Source organism: Pteronotus mesoamericanus, unplaced genomic scaffold (assembly GCF_021234165.1).
Source record: "Pteronotus mesoamericanus isolate MK-2021 breed Mesoamerican mustached bat unplaced genomic scaffold, CSHL_Meso_final contig_73, whole genome shotgun sequence".
NCBI classification, from domain to species: domain Eukaryota; kingdom Metazoa; phylum Chordata; class Mammalia; order Chiroptera; family Mormoopidae; genus Pteronotus; species Pteronotus mesoamericanus.
In genome coordinates, this window is record NW_026555245.1 from 3,759,754 (window position 1) to 3,778,217 (window position 18,464).

The 18,464-nt window shown below is 39.5% G+C and overlaps 1 protein-coding gene across 5 annotated transcripts in view; it reads right to left on the minus strand.

The window, feature by feature from the left end:
- Positions 1 to 18,464, minus strand: part of NTRK2 (neurotrophic receptor tyrosine kinase 2) — a 330,058-nt gene that overhangs the window by 154,174 nt on the left and 157,420 nt on the right. For 3 of the 5 annotated variants that reach the window (XM_054582952.1, XM_054582953.1, XM_054582955.1), the window contains exon 15: positions 3,217 to 3,264. The exons of the other annotated variants lie outside the window; for them this stretch is intronic. In XM_054582952.1, coding sequence (XP_054438927.1) covers positions 3,217 to 3,264 — 48 coding nt within the window. The remainder of the gene's footprint in view (positions 1 to 3,216; positions 3,265 to 18,464) is intronic. 5 annotated transcript variants of the gene reach the window in all.

Consider the following 18,464-nt stretch of genomic DNA (forward strand, 5'->3'; position numbering starts at 1 on the left):
GCAGCTGCCCCCTCTGTTGGGGTTACCCAAGTAGGCTACTGCCTGAACTTGCTAAGCAGTCAAGGCCTGGAATTCTCAACAGATCCAGGCTGCATGTTTACCCTCAGAAATACAGGAATTGTCATGTTCAAATGCTCCACATGCTGTCAGAAGGCCAGCAATATTTGCTCCTGGAGTCCCTGCAATAATTAGAAACACACGGATCCCAGGTGCCTTCATCCCTGATTCTTCCAGCCCAAGTTAGGCTAACACTATCAACATTCCCATAACATTTCATCATTTCAGAGAAGGTTGATACCTAGAAGACAACATTGAGATTCCTCCAGGAATCTGGGCTCTGAATCATTTGCCACAGACACAGCAGGGCTCTAACTTAAAGAGTTCAACTGAGAGGCTTGCTCTTTGCCTCTCTGTCTCCACTGAAAGACACCCTTTCCTTCCCCTGGCCTCTCTGATTAAAACCCCAGGCTCTGAAGTAACAGATCTAAAGAAAACGGTCTGTCTTTTGGGGGTGGAGGCGGGGGTGTATTTTTAAGCATAGGAGTTATATAAAGGACCAGAGGTAATTTTTCAAAAGCCTTTCACTCCACCAGAAGGTTCCTGTTGACAAATCTGACCAACATACAAACCTCAACCATTTATCAATTAGAATATTAATTCCAGTGCTGTTTTCTTCATTATTGATGCTCCAAATCCTGGGAGATTGATGTGGCTGGCAAGGTTGCAGAGGTTCAGCCCATTTTTCTAGGAACATTTTGATCTAATAGAGCTCAGCAAAGTTGGGCAGGGGAAGAAAAGCTCTCAGCGGGGACAATGAATGTCTACATAATTTGACAGCAGCCTGTCTGTGCATGTCACGCGATGTGTCATTGTGTGTCTGTGCACGTGCTTGAGGAGACACGATGAAAAGACAGACAGAAGAAGAGTCAGGGGCACATCACAGTTTTATAAGAAATTTGTATGAGGACTTGAGAAAATGTCTTATAAAATGAATAAGAAGTTTTAAATTGCTGGGTATGTGCAATTTGCTGAGTTTGGGGTAGAGAGTTCTAATTACTGAGCTGACAAACATGAGTTATGCCTGGAAACATTTTTAGCTTATTTTTTTAATATGTCTCAAGTTCAAGGAGGCATTTTTCTTTTATCAGAGCTGCTGGGTAATGTACCCTGCATCTCTGACTTTACAGACCTTATTTTCCTGTGATAAGGATCAATGGAGGTCATCTGGGTAAAGAGTTTCATCTCTCAGGGCCAACAATGCCTTCAAGGTGAGGGGAGAGATTATTGTTCTTGAGCAGCTGTGTTAAGCATGTCATTTATTTTCTCTATTCTCATGCTTCAACATCTTGGGCCTTGGAGACATTGGAGGGACTGCCCCCTCCAGGGTTAGCCAGTTCCCGCACATAGTAGCCCCCGAGTGTACCTTTCATATACAAACTAATTAATCCATAATCAACACTGCAAACACATTCCTTATCAAACTATCATTCCCCAGGCACCTTCTCCATGGGCGTGATTACCCCAGAGCCAGGCATCAGACCACCAGGGACTGCTCCTACAGCCCACACCCACCGAAGTTTTTCAAGCCATCCAATCCCAAACCTGCAAGCCCTGCTTCCCCCAGTCCTTCCCGAGGAAACCACAGTAAAGGCTCTTGTCCATGCTTTTCCCTCATTCCTCCTGCCTCCTAACTGACCCAGGTGCTTCCTCGCTGTGGTCCCCCTGAGGCATGGCATGCCTTCTTCTCTTGGGAACAGTAAATAATGAATTATCTGTTCATCAATGGCAGTCATCCCCTGACCTATTGGCCTCACCATACCTGCATAATAACAAAACCAACATTTTAAAAGCAGCAGCCCCTCTGATGAACTGGAGTTGAAAGAAGAATCCTGAAGGCTTCTGTCTGCTGTGGCCTCAAAGGGTGAAATCCTGTTTGAAGCTTTCCAGGGAGCAGCACCTCTCTGCAGGGCAAACTGGCCTGAACAATGTTATAGGGGTTGCAGTGATTTGCTGTTTAGTGGAGGGAAGACCCCATCCCACAGAAGTGTTTTGGGAAAATTTATCACCTAGCTCCTCCTGCCTCTATCACGTGCACACACTTATGCACAGAGCACAAGCCATAAAACAGGACACCTTCAAGACTGCCCATGAGGACACTCTCGGGTGTCTCAAAATGACTGTGATCAGCTGTATCTGAAATCTGCCCTGAGGAATCGCTGATATATCCTGAGGTGGCTGAGCTTAAGGTTCCAACTTTGCCACATCTCCATTTTTCCTTTGCTGGTTAAGAGCTTTTTCCTTGGAATTCACGGGGCTAGTTAAGGGTAAAACTGATTGATGGCAAGCTCAAAAAGGGAAATGAAACAGGGCTCCTCATATGGATGGGTGAACATGTACGGGGTGGATGGCTCAGAACTGAAAGTTTCCATGACACTGATAGGCCTTTTTAAATTTTCCCTATAGCCAACCTTGCAACCAAAATAGACACTAACCAATGGATGCCCACAATGGCTAGATCTTAGAAATGCACATGCAAAACAGAAGAAAGTCTGCCTTTTCATGCCTTCTAAACAATTTCTGTTCATTGTCTTTGTACCCACAGAAAATACTGAACAAGTTGGAGGTCCTGGGAGATCACACCTGATTTCAATCCTAGAGATGAGACACATTATCTGCACTCACTTGGTAGCTACAAGCTCTGCTTTTCAATTGTCAACACAATTGCAAGGAATAGAATGCAATCAAGCACAAATCATAATGTCTGGATGTTAGTCTTGTTTTGAAAGAGAAATGGTCATAAACAAACAGCTGATTTGCCAATTCAGAAATGTATTGCATTGTGGCCGATGACAGAAAACTAAGACCCATTTTTTCCCAGATTTGACTATTTAACGAGCTTTGCTGTGCATTGAGCTGTAGTACAGTTGTATTTTATTTCCTTAACCTTCTTAAAAATCATTAGTAACCTAGAACTGGATGACAGTTGACATATCCATGGAGGGGATAAACAAGTCAACTTCAAAAATACAGAACCATAACGGAACTCAATTAGCAATGGTAATACCTTTTCTGGAAAAATTCTAGGCCTCTTTCTTCAGCAAATCAGAAACCAGGAACACACACACACAAAATTAATTGAGGGACAAGTATGAAGAGGAATTTCATCTGAATTAAACACAAGCTCATTACTTATCCAAAGAAGGAGTAACTACTTACCAACACCTTGTCTTGATTTTACTTTCCCAAATCCAAACCATGAGAAATCTGAAAACCACAACAAAACATAAAATAAACTTCGAAAGAGAAGCAGAAACCAGAGGAATTCAGCACTGTCCTTAGTAAAATAACTCCAACTACCTCAAAAAGCTCCATTGAGGACCGACACTTCCTCTCAAACACCCAACCCTTGAATTTTTGTGTAAAGATTTATTTCTCATCCTGAGAACATGAAAGTTCAAGGCAGATAAGGGACAGCAGCCCACTTCAAGAAAAATGACCAAAACCCAGGGTTAAGAGCTTTAAGCAGTTTTCTTCCTTCCTCAGTTTATCTCTTTCCCCCAAAGTATGGAACCCGACAAAAGAGATGCAGGGAGAAAATACACAATGCATCTGACAAATGCACTACGGTTCTGAACTTTCACCATATAGGAAAATAAGAGGAAGCAAATCTTTTCTGGAGCTGAGGCAGACAGTAAAAGAGGAACGTAAAATCCTATGGGAGAACTAAAACTTAAGTTGGATGGGGATTCAAGAGAGGAAAAAAAAAGGGAACCAGCTCTACATGGATTCCACGACTAGACTCTCTGTGTGATGGCGGGAGCTCGAAGCAGAACTGTGCCTCTTACAACACAAGGCTCCACGGGCACATGTAAGGAAAGTTCCGCCAGATGTTCTGAGGTCCTCCAGTGAATAAAGTCACAATGAAAAGTATATTGTTTCCTGGGCCCAACTATTTTCTTCCAGATAATTTCCACTGAGTTCAAAGTGAATTTGACACAGTGGGGAAATCCCTGGATACAAGGCCAATAAAGGAATGGAACCCAAGTAAGTAACTGTGTTTCTGAGCTTTTTAGATCTGTAGTGATTTTTACAGAAATTAGTATAAAAAGCTATGTAGAAGAAGAACCAATTTAAATGAAACAATGTATATAAAGCCCTTTGCACACTCAAAAATGCCTAAAAAATTGTTGTCATGATTACTGGTTTTTTCAAGTATATTTAGCCCTTCCTTCCCTGATGTTCTAGAACTTTTGCTCCCCAAACCCTAAGCTGATTTTTGCTTCTGATTGATATTCCTCTGAATGCTTCCTTCCAGGTTTGAGAAGACAGATGGGATGAAGGTCTGGCCTCTATCCAATGCCAAATAAAGCTTCCTTTGCACAGAAGACAGTGAACCTCATTCACAGGGCCCTGGGTCTAGCGAGGCAGGGCTGTGTCTGGGGATTTCTCAACTACGACTAATCCCTTGCAAAACAGAGTGTATTTTCCTACTGATCACTTTTTGCTTTCTATATTTGTTTGATTTATGTAGTTTTAATAAAATTGTATATTGAATTCTTAAGACTGCTTTTTTCCACCTGGAAAAATATTTTCCAGGTGGAAACATTCGAAACATTTTTTTTTCCAAAACCATGTTTCTATCTTACAGAAAATCCACTGACGCCATAGCCATTCCTCACTTACATACTCAGGTCAAAATATTTTCAATCATTAACTATAACATACACAACTGCAAGAAACATCTTGGCATATCTTAGGTGTTCCTATCCTCATTTTCAAAAATTGTTTCCTCAGGGTAAATCTTAGAGATGGAATCATTGGATCAAAAGGATGAATATTGTTAAGGCTGTCAACACATGCAACTAAATTACTTTCCCACTATATCCGGTTTACTATCAGCAACAGTGTATGAGAGGGTAGGAGTATATTTCTAATGGAAAGCTAAGGGTGAATCATTTCCTGCACCTGTCCTTGCCATTGGTACATCTCCATCTAACGGAGCAGAGACATGACAAATACCCTCCCCTGACCTGTGCCACATGAAACCATTCACACCCCATGTACCTGAGCTGGGGTTTGGCATGGCTACAGCAAGGAGGACTGCAGATTATGGAAAGAATTAGAATAAGGCAGATAACACTGGTGCAGTCATTATAGTTCACCAAGTGCCTCCTCCAACCCCAGTCACTCCTCCCTTGGTCCTCAGCCAAACCCTGTAATATATTATCCTGTGTTCATTGACAAGGAATTGAGACTCAGAGAGGCTGATAGACTTAGCAAAGGTCACAACTCACAGTGACTCAGCCTTCTAATGCCAAATCTAGGATTGGTTTGTTTGTTTTTTTAAATTCTCTTAAGAGTTGCTCTTCCAAAAATAGCCAAAATTAGCCAAAGTTTACAATATTACAATCAGAATTCAATTTTATATATAAAAAAAGCACTGCAAGTAGTCATATATTCTCATTTACTTATTCAATAGGAATAGCAGGGGATTCAAAGAGAAATGAAAAGTGTGGCCTGCCCTTTAGTAGTTTCCAGTCAAAGATCAGCTACCCTGGAGGTATGTCCAGAATGTATGGGACTCAAAGGAAAAGCATCTGTCCAATTCTGGGGGGTGAGGTGTGCAGTCAAGGAAGGGTTCCCTGGTTTCTGGCCAACAGGTTAGAATGAGCTAAGAATGGGGAAAAGCAGAGAGGCGTTCTTAGTGTAGTAGTCAGGGCTGGCATGGGCAGTCCTGCCTCTGTCAAGGGGCTGATGTGGTGGGAAGTGGAAGGAACTGAGACACAAAATAAGGGCCAGGACAGAAAAAGAAATCTCAGGCTAGGCAGCAACATGATCAAGGTTAGTTTTAGAAAAATCATTTGGGCTGCCACGTGCAAACAGGATTATGAGAGGGCAAAAGACTGGGTAAGAGAAAGCAAGGCATGAGAAAACTGTGGCCTGACTCAGGTTCTGGGAAGAGGGGACAGGGAAGAGAAGGAGATGGCTGTCAGGCATGTTTAGGGGGATCAACAGGACATGGTGATTGATTGCAGACTGAGAGGAGCATGAGAAATAAACAACAAAGGTTAGGGGTTTGGACCATGAGACATATGGTGATGCTGCCCACAGTGTCTCCAAGGAACTCAGAAGGGAAACAGTGTTAGGAGGTTAAACCGACAGCATTGGTGTGAGGCATAAATCCCAAATAAGATGTTGATGTGAGGACTGGTGTTTGGACCACAAAACACATCTCTAATGCCCAACAGGGATTTGCCCAAGTTCAAGAACTTATAGTTTAATAGGAGAGCAGAACCTAAATGCCTTGCCTAGGACATATTTCTTGTTTGGGTACATAAAACACCCCGTTTTGCAGGAAAAATAATGAAAGGGCATCCAACTGAGGCTATCTTAATGATAAACTTATCCCTAAATAGTTAAAAACTTATAAGCTCTCTTTAACAGTAACACAATTATTATGTAAGACAGAATACAATCTTCTTGACTGTACCTCAGAGTACTTGGAAAATGTAACAGACCAGATAAGCAAGGTCGCATTGGTACCTCTGTCTCCTCCTCTCCCCCAGAAGCTGTTTCTTGTCTGACAGCTCTTTCGTGATGAATTTAAGCAGTAGTCTTAAAACCTCAATACTAAATTTCACCAGCAAAATTTTCACACAAGGCCAAAAAGAAACAATTTCTCAATTTCCTGTGATGTTTCACCCATTGGGAGTCAAGCTCTGCCAAACATTCCTTTATATTCTGTTTAATAAGAGACACTTTATTCACTGTAAAATAAAGGGCTCCTTCAAAAGCAAATGTAGTTGCAGTGAGCTTAAAGGAACTCCTCCTTTTGGAATCTAGACCAACAAAGATTCTAAATTATGAAATTAACCAATTAAATCCATATCACATTGAAGAAAGTTCAATCTTCCCTGACCAGAGAAGAGAAATGTATTTTTTAAAAAAATAGCACGTTATCACATTAACTCTAAGGTGAGACTTAAGCTAAATAAAATAAATGGCTATAAAGATTGCTTTTCAAACATCTCCCAAAGGAAACAGCTAGAATTTAGGAGGTTGAAAAGGAATATTTATGATGCCAGCAAGAGAACCAGAGGAAGGAGCAACAAACAGGCTATGTGGAGAAATCCAATCTTCCCTGTGGGCGCTGACTTGCAAACACAATAAACAAGACTGTTAGAAGGGTTCTGATCTCCAGAGAATGCAATTTCTGGATTTTTTTTCTCTTTTAAGTTACAGAAAAATCATTTTAGTACATGAGGAGAAAAATCAGCTTCTCTCCCTTTTAACTTTGGAGAAATTAAAATTTGCTGTGTTCTCAGATGTAATTTCTCCGTATTTTAAGGCAAGACTCATCACCCTCCACCCTCAAGAAAAACACCTTTAACATTTTAATGGAAGCAAATGGAAAAATATGATTCACTTACAGAAATGTACTCTACCTCCAATTTCTTATGGCCCCACCCACTCCCTAAAAGATACATGAAAGGAGCTCTCAGCTGCCTTTGCTGCAGGAAAGCGTGAACTACATAGTGCTGAGCTCAGAGTAGACACTCAATCAGTACTTGATGGAGTAGCCTGTTACCTCAAAGAGCCAGGAGGACTGTTCATTGGAGTGGAGGGGAAATGAATGCAATGGGTGTTTTGCTGAGAATATAAGCATCTCCCTTTCCAACTGACAGACAATCAGAATGAATAATAGTTTGCTTCAAATGAATCCCAGTTCCTCAGGCTACTGAACAGTGTAGTTTGGGGCCAAGTTTCCACTTCAATTTAATCTTAATCTTTCACTTAAGAACACAACCTTTATATATATGTTCCATATCCACTGACTAGGAAGTAGACTTGCTTTGAGTTAAATTGGTTGTGGAAATGCAAAGGGTCCTGGAATCCTCCTGACCAACCTTAAACTTCAATTTGACTTATACTATTTTCCAAGTAACACCGAACATCTCCAATGTGAAAAATATGTGTATTTTAGCTAAAACTGCTAGCTGCTCTCTGAAATTTTTATTTTTCTCTTTTTTTCCCCTGGGCTCACAGCTAGTCTACAGTGACTAACCCTGCTTGCAGTTAGTTGTGAACATATCATTAAATTATAGCCAATGGAGAGTGGGCAGAGTGATGGATACCATTTCTGGGCCTGGTCCATCAAGAATTCCCATTTATGCTACCCTAGGCTTTCCTCTTTTACTTACCCAGAATGAAGACAAGACTGTTTCAAACTTGAAAGCTATTACTTGCAGTTAGTAGAGTAATTTTCTGCTAATTCTTCCAGTGAGTGTAGACAGTGTAGAAATTCAGTTATTCTACTGAGGTCCAGAAAAGCTGAGTTTTTTATCCTTCAACTCTCATTCATATGCAGAAACTATTGTGTTTGAACTATTCTCCACTTTGGTACTTATTTATCATGGTAGGGAGCTTAGCTTAACTAGTACATATACACAAAGAAAAAAATATGTTTTTTTGGTGTAGCCACTATGGAAAGGAGTATGGAGATTCCTCAAGAACCTTAAAAATAAAACTACCATATGATCCATCGATTTCACTTCTGGTATTTACATGAAGGAAATGAAAATAGTAACTCAAAAAGATATATGCACCCCCATGTTTATTGCAGCACTGTTTACACTAGCCAAGACATGGAAGCAACCTAAGTTTGCATCAATGGATGAAAGGATAAAGAAAATGTGATATATGTCTATGATGGAATATTTTTCAGCCATAAAAAAGGAGGAAATCTTGCTATTTGTGACAACATGGATGGACCTTCAGGGTCTTACACTAGGTAAATACATCAGACAGAAAAAGACAAATACCATATCATCTCACTTATATGTGGAATCTTAAAAGAAAACAGAAAAAAACCCAAAGATACAGAGAACAGATTGGTGGTTGTCAGAGGTGGGTGGGGGCAGTGGGGGGTGGTGAATGAAATGGGTGAAAGGGGTCAAAGGTAAAAGCTTCCAGTTGTAACATGATTAAGTCCTCCAATGTAATATACAACATGATGACTACAGTTAATAATACTGTATTGCATATTTGAACGTTGTTAAGAGAGTAGATCTTAAAAGTTCTCACTATAAGAAAAAACTTGTAACTATGTGAGGCAATGGATGATACTTAGACTCATTGTGATGATCATTTTAGAATATATACAAATAGTGAATCATTATGTTGTACACCTGAACATATTATATGTAAATTGATCTTAAATCTATTTATTTATTTATTTGAGGTTTGATTAACTGACTTCATGACTTCCCAACCCCCATCACAAATTTTAAATTGAGATCCATGTGTTCATGTATATTTGTATTTTCTGGAAGTCCACAGATTTCATTAGATTTTCAAAGGCTTCTTAACCCCAAAATGCCAAGAACTGCTGAAGTACATACAGATGGTTTTGGAGACAAAGCTATAAATGCATATGAATTCTGCAGTGATATTCTATTTAATCATGTTCCCTATCAATGGTTGATCTGGGTGCTGAGAACCATCTATCATCTGTCACCTCGATTTCGGCAGCAGCCTTCTAATTTGACTCCTGCTCTATTCTTGTCTCCCCTAATCTCTTCTCCACAGAGTTGCCAGAGTAATAATTTTCAAGTAAAAATCAGATTATTGCATTCTCCTGCTTAACATCCTTTAAAGGTTTCTTGTTGCATTTAGCACAAGTTTTTGACTATCACTGTAGAGTTCTACATGTGTGGCCTCAGTCAACCCCTACAGTACCCCCACCCCTCTATTTCATAAACAGCCAAAGTGGCCTCTTTCTTGTGCCTGTTCACTTTGCACTTTTTCTTTCCTCTTCCCAGGATCACCTTTTTGGCTCTTACGTCTAACCACTTCTCCTCCTTCAGGTTTCAGGTCAGCTACACATCTGAGTGGCTCCTACCTCACCACTTTAGCCAGAATCTCTCTCAACCCCTCTCCTCTCACAATCATCTCATCCTTCTCAGTATGTATCAGTAAATCACCTTATTTATTTGATTTAATATGTATTATCTGTGTCCTTTACTAGAACTTGAGCTCTAAGAAGTCCGTAACTGTCTTAGACGAGGCTCTCCTGGAAACAGACTCTGACACAAGGATTCAAAGGAAGGCAGTTTCTGAGGAAGACATCCAAGAAACACTAAAGGGGAATGAGCAAGTAACAGAGGAAGGGGAGGGAAGTCCATGATGGATAGATTTTCCAGTAGGTTACACTGCGGATGACTAGAACTCAAATACCTGGGGAACCTGGGGAGATCGTATAGAAAGCACCTCAGAGATATCTTATCCAAAAGGTGAAGAAGTTGGGTCATGACCCTCCAACAGCCATCTGCCATGGCTGCTCTCAGCATGACACCATGGGCAAGTACATGGATAGTAAGAGCTGAGAAGACATGGGTGGAACACCAAAGTATTTGCTACAAGGATTTTGCCAGTGTATATTTGTTAAATAAAGGAATTAAAACAATTTTAAAAATGTATAACAATATGAAGTACAGCAAGTCTAATGAAAATGACAACATGCAAAATATGCACCCAACATAAAAACCAGTATGTTTTGAAAATGTATTTGCTATCTTCCTGATTCATTTGTGGCTCTCCAATGGAACCTTACTGAAGAGTCTTTAAAGGTGAGAAATACTTAGAACCCAGCACTTCAGGTAGGAGTGTGAAATAGACACTGGACTAGATGTCAGATGTGGGCTGTCTCTAGACACTACAAGAAACATACTGTATGAGCTTGGTTGAGTCACTCTTCCACTCTCCATAGACTTTGTTTCCTACTCTCTAAAGACAGAGTTTGAGACATGGCATTGAAGGCCTGCTCAAGCTCTAGCAGTCTACAGTGCAATACCAATCATTAGGCACATATGACTGAGAATAGATTGCCACGTCGCTTCATTTAACTTTCAAGGGTGTTAAATAGGAATTTGAGATCATCTCAAAAATTTCAGAATGTGAGATCATCTACAATTTAAAGAAAAGCTCTCAGTCAACTGGCCTAGATTTTCTCCTGTTAAATAACACTCAGATGCTTTTGGGTCACTATATCCTTATCTTGAGAGAAGGACCCATGCTTTGCAGAAGCAATTTTTAAAAGCACTACTTATTTAATACTTGCTATGTGCCAGGAACTTAGTAGAGATTAGATATTATTTCAATTAGGGAAAATTGGTCAGCTTCTATTGCAGCATTAAAAAAAAATAAAAGCAGACTAAAGCCTTAAATCCTTCAGAAAAAGTCTGAAGGCTCAAGTAGGAATAAATGACACTAGACTTGCTTGGAATGTGGCAAAGTATCCTGAGCCTATCCTACAAACAATTAATTTTGAGAAAACAAAATTGCCAATTACTCCACATTTCATTTTTCACATGTAGACTATTTCAAAGAAAATTCAGCTGGTCTACATCTTAGTCATGCACAATTAAACTGGACAAAGTGTTATTTTTTTTAATGTATTGTAAATTTTAAAAGCTTTTTCTTTAACAAAGGTGGTGACAGTATTTCAGGTGAAAAATGGGACCTGGAATGCCAAATAATTCATTTCTAAGCTTGGAACTTTGTGAAAGGCAGGGATAACTTCTGCTTACTAATAAGAGATGACAAACATGAGAACTCATGTCTGCCTTTCTACTGTACAACCCTAGTGAGAGTTCAAAATGTCTATGAAGACTTTTTTTCAGCTGTCACAAGCTCCCTTCAAGGAAAGGCAAGTGATGCCTGGATGCACACATAAAAAAAATGTCCCTGTTCACACTGGCTTAACATTGGGTGAATGACTGCTTGATCTTTGCCCCAAATTCTCTGCAAAGTAATGTTGATAAGCACTCGGAGCAGGCCTTTGAGAAGGAAACTAGATGATTCCCAGGAATCATCTCAGAAGTGGTGCTAGTGGCCTTCAAAGAGAGCTAGAGGCCCATAGAGGCTGGCCTATACTTTCTGCCAAGTTTCCATGAGTTTTGCTTCCATGGAAAACCTAAACAATGACTCAGACTTCCTTGACTTGCTCAGACCTGTCCATTGCACCCTGTCACCAAGTGAGGCCAAAATGAAGGAAGGCTGCTCTTTTCACTCCCTGCACAAAGTTTTTTGCCACATTAAATACATTTGAAAATGTCTATGCAATTTCTGCTACATACTTATGGTTATATTCATTTTTATGATTGTATTATTTATATTCATATATATATATATATATATATATATATATATATCATGCAAATTCTTTTCTTAGATCCCCTAAACCAACATTTGTTGTAGGTAATGCAAAACAACATGTAGGTCTTTTTGTTGTAGTATATTATGAACTTTTGAAGGAGGAAGAGCATCATAAGGTTTCTAGCCATGATTCTCACTACAAGGTATTTTCCATTATCAACTGTATTCAAACTCTTCCCTGCAGTCTGAGAACATGGTGACCTGCTTCATGTCATCCCTTCGGTATCTTTGTCATTCTTTTAGGAGACCCACTATCTCCCTTCCCATCCCACCACCCCGTCCATACTCTTGAATCCAGCCAAAGTCAGGAAATGTCAGGTCAATAAAATAACCAAGATATTTATTTAATATTATTACTGTGTGTTCTTCTATTCAGAAGCTCTCATAAAGGAATAGGATATAGTAGGATTATATGCACCTCTAAAGTTGTGTGTGGAATGAAAATAATTGAATAAAATGACCATAAATAGAATGAAACAAAAACCCATTGTTTAAAACATAATGCCAGTCACACAATTTAATGATAAGACACTTTGCTTAGTATTGCTTGAAGGAGTGACACACTGTCAGCAGAAAAACCCAAACCTGTAAGATGAAACTGCATTTCTTTCTTTAGTGTTTTCCCACTAAATGTCCGATATGTTCTTTAAGATCCACTACTTTTCTGAAAACTAATCAAAATTGACTGGCTAGGTCAGTGGTTCTCAAATAGGGGCCAATTCACCTTCCAGGGGAGAATTGGCAATGTCCAGAAACATTCGGGGTTGTTGCAATGGGGGAAATGAGGTGGAGGGTGTGCGTTACTCGTATTTAATGGGTAAAGGCCAGGGATCCTGCTTCACTGCCAACAATACAGAAGAACACCCTGCAAAACAAAGAATTTAAGGCCTAAAATATCAATAGTGTCAAGACTGAGAAACACTGCCCTAGGTCACAGGCCAGCCGAGTGGAATTAATCTTAGAACCTTGGATCTCTGCTAAAAAGAAACCCTAGCCTGTCTGTGCTCACTGTTCCTGTGGGAGCTCTGTCTTCTCTCATGTTATTCTGATGTTCTGTCACTTGTGTTCTTGCTGCCAGTCCCTTTCTCTTTCAGTTTACCTTGTACCTCACAAGAAAGAGCTCCGACGTTGTCACTTCTGTGGCTCCCAAATATCAAAAAGAGGGTCCCAGAAAAGAGGGGCAATGCAGTACAAGGGCACAGAAACTGGGTTTGGACTCAGGATTGGGCTTCAGTCTTGGACCAACCATTTCCTGACAGCCCCACAGTGACTTGGTCTCTCTAATAATTATCTCTCTTCAGAGCAATAATTACTGCCTTGGCCTCCTAATGGGGCTGCTTAGGATCATGTGAGCTGCTGTGTATGGGAGACCTCTGTAAATACACTGGTATTATATAAACACGGGAGTAAGGAAATAATAAAGTCCCAAATGCTCAGTGACATTCAAAACCTGACTTGAACCCAGCTTTATTACTTATGAATCCTCTTAACACGTGCAAAACATCAGAGAAACTCTTAGTTTGCATTCCTTAAATAAACATGCCTCAAATTTTCCTATTTATTCATTAATTCATTTAGTTGATACATGCTAGACAATGTGATTAATGCTGGGTGTGTAATAAAGAAAGGAATAAAATAATCACAGCCCTGCTTATATGGAGCTTCTAAATTTCGTGTCTTTATACCACTTTTTTTTTAACCTGAAACATAACCTTAAAGCTCCATCTTTGATCATTAAACCCCATTGATTCAACCAAATCCACCTTAAAACTCACTCCAACATGAAGCATTTATTCTCCAATCATAAACTGACATTCGGGTTGTTTGTCTCTCATGGTAAATACCACATTCTTCACTGTATTAATTATTTACATAATCTTATTTCTCCTATTAGATTTGAAATACTCTGAGTCACAAAATCTTCTAATTCAATTCTTCACCCTCTTCCATAAGCTTCATAACTGTTACAACAACATCAAGGAAGGGATTTTACACATGGTGGGTATTCAACAAATATCTCAATTGCTGATTAGGTCCAACTAGAAGAATTTAAAAATAGGGCATAAGACCCCCAGGATAATGGTAGAAACTGCATTGTGAAGCACAGACAGCAGTAGCAATATTCATTACTGTTGACTACTGCTCTCTGTATTTCCAAGGCACACTGTCTTTTCCCATCATAGCTGGTCTCACTCTGATTTTTAATTATCTACTTACTTGTTGTAGCTTCCCTTCAAGTTCTTTAAGAGCAACAAATATTTCTGTCTTGTCTGCCCATTGTACTACTAGCATTCAGTACAGAGTCTGGTGCATTTTAGATGCTCAATAAAGATTTATTGAATAAATAAATGAATGAATTCTAACTTTTCACCTTTGTCTTCTTTGATCAAGAGCTAAATTTTGTATAACACAGGTTCGTGATTGTGTTAAACACTACACTGTTCACTCCTCCTTCCTGGCCCAGCAGAGGCTTGGTCCCAACCCCACCCCCCATTACCATCATCAACCAATGTTGCTTGCTTTTGCCAATGAAAAGGGAACAGACGTGACAGGTGTCATGCCTAGGCAGATGATTTAATAGTCAAATTTAATGTAAACTGGGTTTTCTACTTCCACTTCATCCAGCTGCAGAGAACCATGAAGCCTCATGTCCAGATGGTAGAATCACGAAGTTCTGGGTTCCTGAGAGGCTAAGATGAAAAAAAGCACCCTTCTAATCTGTGTTGTACATGCAGCATGAAAAGAAATAATATTTTATGTTTTAGGGTTATTTGTTTCTACAACATAACCTAGCTTATTCTGACTGATACAGCAGTGAAGTTCCAAATGGACCTTGATAAAAGGCAGTCTTGTCTATAAAAACTAATAGTAGAAACTGAGTTGTGAAACACAAATAGACAACAACAGTTGTCTATGTAATAAAAAGACTACAATCTGTATGGTTAGGAGAATACACACCCACATATGTATTCTCTGTAGCAGACACAGATGTGTACATAAAAGTATAATAAATTAATGTTAACAATAAATGTGCACAGTTATTTAAAACTCATTATAACATATTAAGAAATAAGAGATGTGATCTTGCAAGTGATCCCCTTAGGAGGCTATGTCTTCTGTTGTATCTGTTTCAAATATGCAACCCCTGTTTATCACATTTTCAGAGCTCCTCTTAGGGAATTATCTTAAATTAATGTAGTAGAGTCCACCAACTATACAAATCTTCTTTTTTGGGGGAGAGGGTGGATTTTGATTTTTTAGTAGATGAAGGTAATTCAGAGCCAGGTCGAATGGAAATATGGGTGAGTAGGCTGGGCCACATCACCATTATTCAAAATGTCAGGGGGTCTGATTCTATAGTCTCGGGCCTGCGCCTTATTTGTGGCACTCATAACTTTTCACTAAAGGCACTTCCAAGAAATGAGTTCCAAAAATGCATATGCTCTCTTGTCTGGTGATTCTCAAATATTTTCCTACTTCTAGAATCATAACTAAATGTGAATCTCCAGGGACTTTCTTCATCCCTAAATTCATGGTCATTAAATAAGTGCAACATGATTAGATGCGTGGCTGGGTGTTCTTCACAGTGTATATTAAAAGCTACTTAAACGCATTTACTCTCAGACCATAAAACCATAAAAACAATAGACTCTTGCTGGAGAAAAGCCCATGCAAAATAGGATTAATTAGAGGTGCACAGGTGGGGGTTATCATTCTATGTGTGTTCTTTACTAAGTTGTATACCCCCAAAATTCATATGTTGAAGCCATAAACCCCAATGTGGGTGCATTTAGGCCTTTAAGGAGCCAATTAATGTTAAATGAGGCCTATAAGATTAGGATGGAGTCCTAATCTTATAGGGTTAGTGTCCTTATAACAAGACACCAGAGCTCGTTCCCTCCCTCTCTTTCCCCCTGTAAGCCACAAACAAAAATGCCATGTAAGGGCACAGTTAAATGGTGGCCATCTGCAAGCCAGAAAGAGTGCCCTCACCAGGAACCTGATTGGGTGCACCTTGATCTTGGACTTGTAGGCTCCAGAACTGTGAGAAAATATGTCTGTTTGTTTAAGCCACCCAATCTATGATATTTTGTTATGGTGACCTGAGAAGACTATTTTAGTTTGTTTTGTTTGTTGTTATTGTTGCTTTTTGGAGACCAGCCTGTATCCACTTCCTCCTCCTCAAGTGATAATGATTTTCATTTAGTTATCCACCCAACTCCAGACAGCCAATGTGATTTGAGATGGAATCAATGGCTCAGGCATAAAAAATCAGCATAATTCCATCCTCTGCCCACAGTAGTTGGTTAAAGAATTAGCATGTGACTAAAGTTAGTCTGATCAAAACCAAGCCTAGAGTATGTGTGCAAAAGTTGACGTAAGTGGTGTCCCCTTCCCTCACGTATGGATATCTGGAAGAATGTAGCATCAGACATGGATGGAAGTCATCTTTGCTGCAACCCCGAGAGGAAATTTTGTCTCCAGCCAAGACAATCCAGTGGAAAAGAGCCAAAGATGGATCCTGGTCACAGTTTTTGAGCCTTGGATAAAGTCATATCCAGAGCTTGGCATTTATTCCCGGATGACATATTTATTTCTCAAGACATTTGCAACTTTAAGATGCCAAACTAATACAGGGATGGGGCAATAGTAGGCTAATTGTCAATAAGTCAGTCCTGCATCACCAGAGGCTGGAACAAATGGTTACCATATTCTGGAATCCTTCCAAGCACCCAAGTTTTATTACCACTAATGTTGAATTGGCCTATTATGGAAACGTAAATGTTCTGTTCTTCAAAAGCGTGTTTGACAGGATGAAAGGCTTTGGGATTTCAATGACTTTGACTCCTCTGGAGATGGGAGGACAGCCTATTTTAGCAATTTCTATGGGAATGAATAGACATATACTTTAGCTATTCAAATATTTAACTAGCCCTTTTGTTGTTGTTTTGAATCCCAACTAGCTGCAGCTGCCTGTTTGTATCTGTTGTGCCTTTAAGGGGCTTGCTGATTCAGTAGGATCCCTTGAATGCATTAATTAGCCTTCTCTCATTTTCCCAGCTCATGCCTATGAAGAAATGAGCATTTGCAGCTCCAACTGCAGAACGGGATTTGAGGATTGAGGGTACCAGATAAATGGAGGCTCAGAATTGCCTGCCTTTTGATGGGCAGTTTATGCATGGCAAGGTTTGTGTGGCTGCATGATTAATTTATTGGCTATCACTATTGGCAGGCAAATGAAACATGGGCCCTGGATTAAAGTATAACAGGGGAGATGGGGCATTAATCATCCCAGGTACATGAGTCAGAGAAGGTAAGGATCCAGGGAAAATAAAATGTTATGGAAGGCTGGGAAATGATTTATCATTTTTAATATATATCCTCTAAGCCCTCTCTTTATAACCGCTGGTAGGCCTCCATGTTGTGAAGACTTGGGCAATAAAACACTCTTTTCTTAAAACACTGAAGTGAAAGGTGCTGGCAGGGAAAATAAAGAAGCATGAAGAATAAACTGACCATAAAAGAAAAAAAAAAGGTGTTTGGCTTAAAATTAAATTTCCACTTCTTTCTTTTTAAATGATTTAGAAATACAGCTTTTACTTGGAAAAACTGTATTCTATCCATCAGATACAAAGAAAGAAATGAGGTCTGTCCATGAGGGCCAATTTCTCAGATCATTTTTGAAATTATTATAATATGAGAAAATGTACTTTCAGAGAGTAAGTGGCCATGGTAGGCTTAACAGTTAACTCAACTGACTGAATTATTGTTAACTGAGTTTTCCTGAGCTTAGAAGCTTGGTTCTACACAATCAAGCATTCTTAAATTTGGAAGTTGGCCAGAGTAAAAGTCTAGCAATTGAATTGAGACTTGTATGAAATGAGACAACCCCTTCCCCATTAGTGTTATTCCTCTTGGGGCTTCTTCAACCCAAGACATTCTAAGGACCATTTTCAGAAAGACTTCCCTTTCTGTAATGGGCAGAAACAAGAGCAGCACATTCCTTAGCATTCTGTAACACTTTATAGCTCCTAACAGTAATGGTTTTCTCAGTTCCCCTTCAGAAATGCCAGGTGTTTCTAGAAAACAGGTAAAGAAAGAAGAAGACTTAAGCAAGTTATCCAGAAATATCAAGAAATGTAATGAAAGAAGTATATTAGGAGGTTGTTGTCTGTTCTCTCATTTTACCCATTTGCAAAAATTTTCTGACTTGTTCTGAACGTAGGAGAAATCTATACTATGTTTAT